The sequence below is a fragment of the Saimiri boliviensis genome, chromosome X, assembly GCF_048565385.1.
Source record: "Saimiri boliviensis isolate mSaiBol1 chromosome X, mSaiBol1.pri, whole genome shotgun sequence".
NCBI classification, from domain to species: domain Eukaryota; kingdom Metazoa; phylum Chordata; class Mammalia; order Primates; family Cebidae; genus Saimiri; species Saimiri boliviensis.
In genome coordinates, this window is record NC_133470.1 from 96,753,850 (window position 1) to 96,764,635 (window position 10,786).

General features: G+C 48.5%; 1 protein-coding gene across 1 annotated transcript; it reads left to right on the forward strand.

Moving 5' to 3' along the window:
- The first annotated feature begins 548 nt into the window (after positions 1–548).
- On the forward strand, positions 549–1,873 carry SOX3 (SRY-box transcription factor 3). The gene has a single exon (XM_039464054.2). The coding sequence runs from the start codon at positions 702–704 to the stop codon at positions 1,812–1,814; it is 1,113 nt and encodes a 370-aa protein (XP_039319988.1). The 5' UTR covers positions 549–701; the 3' UTR covers positions 1,815–1,873.
- The last annotated feature ends 8,913 nt before the right edge of the window (positions 1,874–10,786 follow it).

Consider the following 10,786-nt stretch of genomic DNA (forward strand, 5'->3'; position numbering starts at 1 on the left):
AAAACCTCCGTGCAGACAACGGGAAGCTTTGCGGGCTGCCCTGAGGAAGGGGCGCTTGTCGGCCTTGACAGGGTTGCAAAGTTGTTTTCTAAATTCCGCAGGCGCCCCTCTGCCTCCTCCCCACAATCTGCTCGCGTGCCCCCTCCCCCCGCCCCCGTCACCTCCTCAGGTTTCGTTCTTTCAAACTTTTCGAAACCCTAATTGGTGGTCTCAGAGTGGGTCTCGTGGACTCCCGCCTCCTAAGTAACTCTTACTGCTACACTCGGCCAAAGAGGGGCGTGGGGGGTGAACGAAAGGGCTCCCCGAACTTTTTTTTTTCCAGCCAGGCCGAATGGGGGCTCGGTAATGATTGGCCAGGGCGCATCACTGCGAACCTGTCAATCACAGGGCCTCCGGGTGGCGAGGGGCGGACCAAGTCCCAACCCCGGGGGATCCGAGCAGGTATAAAAGGGGCCCAGCTAGAGCCTAGCCAGACTGTGAAGGCGACCCGCTCTAGACACCGCATCAGGTGCGAGAAGCCCGCGGGTTCGTCCTGTCTTGGCGCGGAGCACTTGGATAAGCCGTTACCGCAGGACCAGCTGGCCCACTGGCCCCCAAGCTCCGCTCTGACGGAGTCCCAGGGCCTTTTCACCGTGGCCGCTCCAGCCCCGGGAGCGCCTTCTCCTCCCGCCACGCTGGCGCACCTTCTTCCCGCCCCAGCAATGTACAGCCTGCTGGAGACTGAACTCAAGAACCCCGTAGGGACACCCGCACAAGCGGCGGGCACCGGCGGCCCCGCAGCCCCGGGAGGCGCAGGCAAGAGCAGTGCGAACGCAGCCGGCGGCGCGAACGCAGGCGGCGGGAGCAGCGGTGGTGCGAACGGCGGTGGCGGGGGCACAGACCAGGACCGAGTGAAGCGACCCATGAATGCCTTCATGGTATGGTCCCGCGGGCAGCGGCGCAAAATGGCCCTGGAGAACCCCAAGATGCACAACTCTGAGATCAGCAAGCGCTTGGGCGCCGACTGGAAACTGCTGACCGACGCCGAGAAGCGACCATTCATCGACGAGGCCAAGCGACTTCGCGCCGTGCACATGAAGGAGTATCCGGACTACAAGTACCGGCCGCGCCGCAAGACCAAGACGCTGCTCAAGAAAGATAAGTACTCCCTGCCCAGCGGCCTGCTGCCCCCCGGCGCCGCCGCCGCCGCCGCAGCTGCGGCCGCCGCCGCGGCTGCCAGCAGTCCAGTGGGCGTGGGCCAGCGCCTGGACACGTACACGCACGTGAACGGCTGGGCCAACGGCGCGTACTCGCTGGTGCAGGAGCAGCTGGGCTACGCGCAGCCCCCAAGCATGAGCAGCCCGCCGCCGCCGCCCGCGCTGCCCCCGATGCACCGCTACGACATGGCTGGCCTGCAGTACAGCCCCATGATGCCGCCTGGCGCCCAGAGCTACATGAACGTCGCTGCGGCGGCCGCCGCCGCCTCGGGCTACGGGGGCATGGCGCCCTCAGCCACCGCCGCCGCGGCCGCCGCCTACGGGCAGCAGCCCGCCACCGCCGCGGCGGCAGCTGCAGCCGCAGCCGCCATGAGCCTGGGCCCCATGGGCTCGGTAGTGAAGTCCGAGCCCAGCTCGCCGCCGCCCGCCATCGCATCACACTCTCAGCGCGCGTGCCTGGGCGACCTGCGCGACATGATCAGCATGTACCTGCCACCCGGCGGGGACGCGGCCGACGCCGCCTCTCCGCTGCCCGGCGGTCGCCTGCACGGCGTGCACCAGCACTACCAGGGCGCCGGGACTGCAGTCAACGGAACGGTGCCGCTGACCCACATCTGAGCACCGGCCTGCGTTCGTCCACCCTCGTTCCCCACCCTCCTCCCTCCTGCCCCGCTCCCCCAAGTTGGGACGCCTTGTTTAGCTTTGCTTGCCTGGGACTGTTGCCTTGTACTGATGATGGGGAGGACTGAAAGTTTTGGTGTAGCTGTCGGGTTTTGTACAAAAGCAAAAAGAAGTCAGGAGCTGCGGAAATGGGACTTCTAGAGAGATCTTTTACCCCACGCCGCTACCCCTTCTTTCTCCTTTGTAGGCTGGGAATCGCTGTGATATTTGCAAAGAAAAAACAGCCCCCCACCCCCACTCCTCCTCCTGAGTTCCTGGGTTCTTCTATTACATTGAAAATGTTGTCTTGTTAGTTTCCGGTTAGCCAAGGAGTGAATGGGAGAAACAAAGTATCGGGTGAGGCTGGCTGGACAACTGAAACGCCTACGCCCCCAGTCGTGTCGCTTCCGTTTTCCTCGTGTTTTTTTGGGGCGCTTACCGCTCCAAGCGGCGCGGCAGCTAAAGCCAATGTTAATTTATAGCCAGGTGTGCGTGTGTCTCCCGCCTCGCCGCCTCTGGCCACGGGACAGCTTCTGTCCAGTCATGTTGAGTTGGTGATTTCTGCCGTGATCTGTTTGATATTTCGTCGCGCTAATGTGTTCAGATTTCGTTTGGGTAGTGGGGAAGGGACTATTTTGTTTCAGGTTTTTCAAGCTTTTACTCTTAATTCCTAAGTGAGAGATCAATAAATTTTATAAACAACATGATGGAGTCCTGATAATTTTGCGGCCCTGAAACTTTTTTGCAGGTTGGGGAGGGGACCAACACTCGATTTTACAAGTGAGATCCCATCCTACTGGCGGGGTGAGACCTGGGGAGAAGCAAGCATAATCCGAAATGGTTTCCTTTTAACTACTGTTGATCCACCATAACCAGCTCCCAATATCTCAACTGAAACTCGGAGCACAAAGCGGCTTGTCTTCCTAAGAGCGCCTCCCGAGAGCGGGCACACAGTAACTAAGGCGCAGAGCCTGCGGCTGTGCACTTGTTGATCGCGGTGAGCGTCTGCTCCTTCCTAGTGTCTGCTACCACAGCCACGCGAGGTGGGGCTGGGAAGGCGCGGCCGCTGAAACCGACCAAGAACGGAGCACTTTTACCTTTGTGCACTGGGGCGGGAAGACATTTGAGCTGAGCTGAAATATTTACAAAACGAAAACCCTTCGGAAATCTCGATGATCCTATTAAAAATAAATGGTTACAGGGATCCCCAGCAGGAAACAAATACATTTCAACCCTGGTAGCTGAACTGGCGGAGTCAACCTTCAGCGCTGGAAGATTTGGCATTAAAAAGCACTCCTTAGATTTTTCAAAGATCTCAGAAACTCCTCCTAGGCTTTTTGTTTTTAACGTGTCAACTCAGTCCACCTATTTGTTTTCCAGAGAAGGCTCCTTTTCATCCGGAGTCTTGAGCCCGCTTTCTACTCCTTCCTCCCCGACCCCCCGCCACTTTCCTCCAGTCCCTGACCCTTGGCCATTCCACTGTGCCCCCCGAAGGGCCTTTAGTTTCGCGCCCAGCCACACGGCCCCAGTGTATCTGTTTGGGGCCTAGGAAGAAAACAAATAGAACTAGTGTTTTTTTACCCCCTCCTCAGCTGTTTGAGGTGATTTCCTTAATCCCTTTAATCCTGTTACCTCGCTATCCCAGAATAACTAAACTCAGCCTTTCCAATAAGCTTGGCCTGGTGCACTGTTTTCATCCTCATCCACTACCGACCACAGGTTTCTTTGCTTGAGGTCTGCTGCGACCCTAGGCGACAGAGTCTCCCGTAAATTGGTCCGAATTCCACATTTCCAGCCGGCTTCCTTTGTGCCGGCCAGCCATTCACCTTCGGGCCGGGGCGGGCCTGGGGGGTGGGGAGGGGGCTTTCTGAGGCTTCGGGGGTCGTGCTCGCTTTTTACACATCACTGCGGATCCTGGAGACTAAAACCATCCCGCCTCTCCAAGAAAGGTCGGGTCTCCCTGGGAAGGCAGCGCCAGCCCCCTAAGACATTTCCACTGCCACCCCTCACCCCCGCACTCCATCCCCCACTGTGCAGCGTGGGGTAGGAGGAGGCAGGCGTTGATTTACTGACCCAGACGCTTTGCCCCCCACCCAGTCCTCCTCCTGGTCCTGCCGCGCGCGTCCAGGCTCAGCCTCGGGCTCAGGCTCAGTCTCAGCCTCGGTACCACTTCCCCTTCTCCCCATCCCGGGGCCACAGACCTTGCACCCCTCCTGGCCGGTTAGTGCTTCAACCCTTGCTGCTGTGATTGGAGCAAACCGGCAAGCTGCCTGGTCAGTGAGGCTCATCTCCCCTAGCCCCCCAACCCGGGTGCTCCAAAAACTTAGGGGCGAGAGGAAACCCTCTTGTGATATCTATCCCCCATCATACTTTTCACAGTGTTTGGCCTTCAGTAAAATACCTGTCCGTAGGTTACACTGGATTTCCAATTGCTAACAATTGTGGACTCAAATTTGGTCTGAAATGACTCCAGGAAAGGGAGGTTTAGTAAAATTCGTCCCCACTGTGGGAGGCGGTGCCAACGGGGGAATAAACTCTGACACTGCTTCTTTCGAAGAGTCCATTGTGCTACTGCCTTCTTAGAAGTACCAGGGTCACCCTTTCAGCGTGTCTCACATACTGCTCACTCTCTAAACATTCATAGCTTTGTGCTTCACTTTGTCTGATTTCCAAATTGCCTTTAAGAAAAAAGATGTTATCAATCAGCACATTTGGAGGATTTAAATACGGATGAAAGATGATTTTTTTTTTTTTTTAATTTCCTTCAGCAATAGGGAAGAGAACTGAACTGAACTAGAAGGAAACTTTCATCTTCTAGGCCGGAGTTTTCAAACCGGGACCCCTCCCCCACTACTCCCCGCTCTGGTCTACCAGGGCACCTGTACCTTAATCTATTTTACAGATTGGGGTTCTGATAAGGTTTAATTTATAATAAGGGTTCTGCTGCTTAAACAGCAACAATAATGAAATCTGGTCAAACTCCAATTCCTCCTCCCTCCTCTTACTTGTTTTACATATGAGAAAACTATCAGCGAAAGAGGAAATGATGGTGCTCAAGGTTGCATAGCTGGTTCTACCACAGCGCGGTGGAACCAGACTCCCAGGTCTGGGAGGGTACTCTCCCCTCTGCGGGCCACAAAATCAAGAGAGAAACCAGTGAAATCACAGCCCCAGCTGCCCCTCAAAGCCATAATCCAGCGGGGCCTCTAGAAAAAGGTAATTCCTGACGAAGACACACCTACTAGCCACCTGTTTGGTGAATGAAGTGATGTAGGAAACACCAAGACCTTACTGAGGTAAAATGACTTGTCCATTTTTTTTTAGCTTCTAGGACAGGCGCAGAGCTACTTTTTGGTGGGAATTACCCTACGTACAGTTTTGCTTTCCTATCTTCTGATCATACAGCTTCCCTCAATCCCCCTTCTAGAAATGTAGGAGGGGGCGAGGGTAGGGGCTGAAGAGGGGCGTCCAAAATGCAGGCAAAGATTTATATCAAAGATGTTCATCACAGCCCTTTTTATGCAAAAAAAGTTCTAAACAGCCCAAATGTCCAACAAATGGAGAAAGGTTAAGTAAAATGTTTTTAAAAGACTACTTTGCAGATATTAAAATCATTTATAGAGAAATTTTTAATGACACAGGAAAAAGCTTAAAGCACAAAGCATAAACAGCAAGATCCACAGAACCATATTCAGGGTATATGACCTTGACTATTTAAAAATAAGTATATATGACTGGAGAAACATGCAAAAATGTAGGGCAGTGTTATGCATGCTGGTTAGTCTTCCTTCTCGTACTTTCCAATTTTCTCTAATAGTATTGCATTCCTGTTATCACCAGAAAAGGCAGGTTCAAAATATATTCTCTCCCTATCACAAATACAGAATTGTGTGCCCTTGTGAAAGAAAAAAGTTCAAGCCTTTCCTGTTTTGGGGTGAGGAGGGGGCAGGGAGCCCCAGGAGCAGTAATCCTCTAGCTTTTCTCCGGGTTGGGGCCTGCAGTTAACACAAGCAGGACAAGCACACCAGAGCAACCCCCTGCCAAGTCCCCTCCTCAGTAAGCAGGAGCAGGATCAGATTAGTGAGCGGCTCGGTCATTCTTCAGACCCACTCACTGGAGAAAAAGACCTCCTTGGGAGCCAAGCTGAACAGCCTGGGCTGCGGGGAGCTGGGGCCACGGAGGAACCAGAAGGCGCTTAAATGCAGGGGCCTGATCAACCTACACTGCCCTCTTGAGAAGGGGGCAGAGAGCAAGCCAAGGGGTGGGTTCCCAGATCAGGCAGAGGAGAGGCTACGTGAGCACCCACCAGCTGAGTGGGATACAATATGCTGCATCTCTCCTCCCCATTGTCACCATCCTCATCCACACCACCACTGTCATTTCTTGTTGGACCTCTGCCATGGCCCTCTTCTACCTGTTCTCACTGTTTCTACTCTGCTCGCTCCAACCCATTTTTCCTAGAACATTCACTCCACTTGCCCAACATAAATCTTTTCATTGTTACTTTTTAAATTACTTTCTGGTGCCTTCCTATTGATTGCTCTTTTAAAAATACCCCAACTCCTCAAAAGCATTGCCGGATCCAGCTCTTACCTACCTCTCTGGGCTCAACTCATTGGACCTCTTATTCTTCCTTCATGCAACCTCAGCCAGGATTCCTTTTAAGAAATGTTTGTTGAATAAATGGATTATTGTTTGTGTTAGTTTCATATCTTAACACATTTTAAAGTCTAGTAATTGTCTTAAATAAGGATTATTATGCACAGTACATATTTTATTTTTTTGCACCTGTAGGACTTCCCCCAAATCCACACATCAAGCACAGATTTCCTAACAATTACATTTATTGGCAAAAATGTATGGTTTCTTTCTTGCCTCAGGGTTTTTGAACTTACTAATTCTTCTGTCTAGAATGTTCTTTCCCAAGCTCATTCCTCAAATAGTCCAGTGCCCTTCTGAACATCCCAGTTCGAGCACCACTTTTTTTTTTTCATAGAGATGGGGGTCTCACTGTGTTGTCCAGGCTGGTCTTGAACTCCTGGGCTCAAGCAATCCTCCTGCCTCAGCCTCCCAAAATGCTGAAATTATAGGTGTGAGCCACCACACTCAGTCACTTTTTTTTTTTTCTTATTTTTGAAGACACAGAGTCTTGCTACATGGCCCAGGCTGGTCTCCAACTCTTGGCCTCAAGCAATCCTCCCACCTCAGCCTTCCAAAGTTCTGGGATTATAGGCATGAGCCATGGTGCCTAGCCCTAGCACCACTTATTTTAGAAAGGTTTTCATGGTGCCCTTCTCCAGAATAGGACAGATCTCCTTGTTATAAGCTGTCATACGTCTGGGTTCTTCTCCAAGCACTAATTCCAGTGATCATTTAAATTTATTTGTATGATTCTGCCTCTTGTCTGCCTTCTAGTATACAAGTTCGACGAAGGCAAAGACTCTGTCCACTCTGTTCACCAATACTCAGCACAATGCCTATTTTATAGGAGGCTCTTAGAATATTCATGAGTGTTACTGCATGTTTAGGAATGGGTGCCCTGGGGACTTGAAGCCAATAGGATCAGTGAAAATCAAGATTGAATTTATAATTTTTTTGTCTCCACCTCTTACTAGCTGTGGGCTCTTGAGGACATCACCTACTCTGAGCCTCAATTTCTTGAAATGTCAAGTGGGGACAACAATGTGTCTGTCCAGTTTGTTGTTAAGGATTCAATAAAAAAGGGTGCTTTGAGGGCTAACAACAGTGCCTGGCCCACATTGTGCAGTATGTGTTAGTTATTATTCTCTTTGTAAATTTTTTTTTTTTAAAAAAAACCTTTTTTAGGGACAGGATCTCTCTATGTTGCCAGGCTATTCTCAGGTTCCACCACAGTACACTGAAGCCTCAAACTCCTGAGCTCAAGCATTCCTCCTGCCTCAGCCTCCTGAGTACCTGGGACCACAGGCACATGCCACCACACCAGGCCTATGTAAGCTATTGTGATCACTTTCTCAATAGCCTCTGTTGACCTTTCAGAAAAGAGAAAGTGTTCTCTGTTCAGACTGTGGATTTCCCACCATGAGTGATGCTTCTCATTGCTGAGGCCAGTTCTTGGTATAAAAAAAAGGCACAATCAGTCTTCACCATTAATAATGAAAAGAAATCCATGGGACACCAAAAGTATAAACACAGACACGCAAATAAATAAATTGGACTTCATAAAAATTAAAAAAATTTTTGCTTTAAAGAACATCATCAAGAAACTGAAAAGACAACCTGCAGAATTGAAAAAAAAATATGTAAATCATATATCTGATCAGCGGTTTATGTCGAGACTATATAAAAACTCTTAAAACTAAATAATAATAACATAATCCAATTAAAAATGGGCAGAGGACTTGAATAGACATTTTTTCCCAAGGAAAATGTACACATGGACAATAAGCCCATGAAAAGATGCTAAACATCATTTGTCATCAGCGAAATGCATATGAAAACCACAATGAGATACCACTCACAAATGTTAGCATGGTTATTATAATAAAAATTTAAAGGTAGACAATAACAAGTGTTGTAAAAGATGTGGAAAACTGGAAACTTTATTCAGTGCTAGTGAGAGTGCAAAACTCTTTGAAACAAGTCTAGCAGTACCTTAAAAAGTTAACCATTGATTTACCATACAACCCAGCAATTCCAGTCTAAGAAATAACCAAGAAAAATAAAACATATTTTCACACAAAAATCTGAAACTAATGTCAGTAGCAGCACTATTCATAATGGCCCCAAAGTAGAAACAGCCTAAATGTCTATTATGTGATTAATAAGTAAGTAAAATTTGATATATTCATACCAAGAATTAGTATTCTGCAATGAAAAGAAATTGAGTACTAGTATATGCCGGGGCTAGTATACACACAAATATTTCTTTGTTCTGTCAGCTGAGAGGACCTGGAAGCAGACATCCCAGTTACAATGAGTACACCTACTGCTCAGATCTTAATTTCTAATATCATTCTCCAATAAAAGTAACCAGGGATCTTTGGGAAAATGACTGATTCTAGGTCGAGGGTCAGAATCATACAAAATAAGCCTGTTGCATCTCGTAGTGATGGAAAGAAAGGAAAACAAAAGGAGAGAGGGACGGAGAAAGAGATAGGAAGAGGGAGAGAGAAGACAGATAAACTACAATGATGCTCTGTGTCCAAGGAACACAGAAGCCAACTAAAACAACTCCCAGTGACCAAATTGCAACAATTTGAGCAACAAAATGAATAAAGCAGTATCTGATTGTAACTGCTGATAATATAATTTTTTAAAGTATAAAAAATGCCTGTATCTACACTGATATAAATAAATGAGAGGAGAGGAAGACACAAATCTATGCAGAAGTCCAAATAATTTACGTAGATACTCTAGACTCAGGGTGGTAGAGCACAACTCCCTATGCCTTAAGTGTCAGCTACTCATAGTGAGTACCTTCTAAAGAGTAATTATGGAAAAGGGGCACAAAGGATAACTGCAGTGGAGAAACCTGACAAACCCTATCAAATTCAGATTATCAAAGTCAACATCAACAGTGATAAATCATGTTGATAGTATGTAGCCTTGATATTGATGTGATGAGAATGGTACTTTACCTCTGTGTCCTCCTCCCCAAAACAATAATCCCAGTCCAATGAGAAAAGCATCAGACAAATTCTAATTGAGAGACATTCTACAGGCCAGGTGTGGTGGCTCACACTTGTAATCCCTGCACTTTGGGAAGCCGAGGTGAGCAGATTACCTGAGGTCAGGAGTTTGAGACCAGCCTGACCAACATGGAGAAACCCCATCTCTAATAAAAATGAAAAAAAAAAAAAAAATCAGCTAGGCATGGTGGCGCATGGCTGTAATCCCAGCTACTCAGGAGGCTGAGGCAGGATAATTGCTTGAACCCGGGAGGCAGAGGTTGCCGTGACCTGAGATCATGCCATTGCACTCCAGCCTAGGGAACAAGAGTGAAACTCCATCTCGGAAAAAAAAAAAAAAAAAAAAAAAAAAGAGAGAGAGAGAGAGAGAGAAGGACATTCTACAAAACACCTGACCAGCAATCCTCAAAACTGTCAAGGTCATCGAAACCAAAAAAAGGCTAAGAAACAGTCAGGAGTAGCCTAAGGACACATGACTACTATTGCAAAGCAGATGTATTATGGTATTCTGATGGGATCCTGGAAAAGAAAAAGGAATTTAGGGGAAAACTGAGGAAATCTGAATAAAGTATGGAGTTTATATAGTAATAACATATCAGCATTGCTTCATTAATTATAACAAATGTACCATACTAATGTAAGACATTAATTATAAGGGAAACAGGGTATGGCGCTATATGGGAACTCTCTGTACAATCTTCCCATTTTTTCTGTAATTCCAAAACTGTTCTGAAAAGTAAACTTTATTTTATATTTTTATTTTTTTTGAGACAGGATCTTCTTCTGTCACCCAGGGTGGAGTGCAGTGGCACCATCTCGGCTCACTGCAACCTCCACCTCTTGGATTCAAGCCTTTCTCCTGTCTTAGTCTCCCCAGTAGCTGGGACTACAGGTATGCGCCACAATGCCCAGCTAATTTTCACATTTTTAGAAGATATGGGACTTCACCATGTTGGCCAGGCTGGTCTCGAACTCCTGGTCTCAAGTGATCTGCCCAGCTTGGCCTCTCAAAGTGCTGGAATTACAGGTGTGAGCCACCGTACCCAGATGAATTTCATTTTTCGAGACTGAGTCTTACTCTGTCTCCCAGTCTGGAGTGTAGTGGCTCCATCACTGCTCACTGCAGCCTCAAGCTCTCAACTTCCTGGGCTCAGGTGCTCCTCCTGCCTCAGCCTCCCAAGTATCTGAGACTACAAGCACGCTGCAGCACATCTGGCTAATTTTTTTTTCATAGATATGAGGTCTCACTATGTTGCCCAG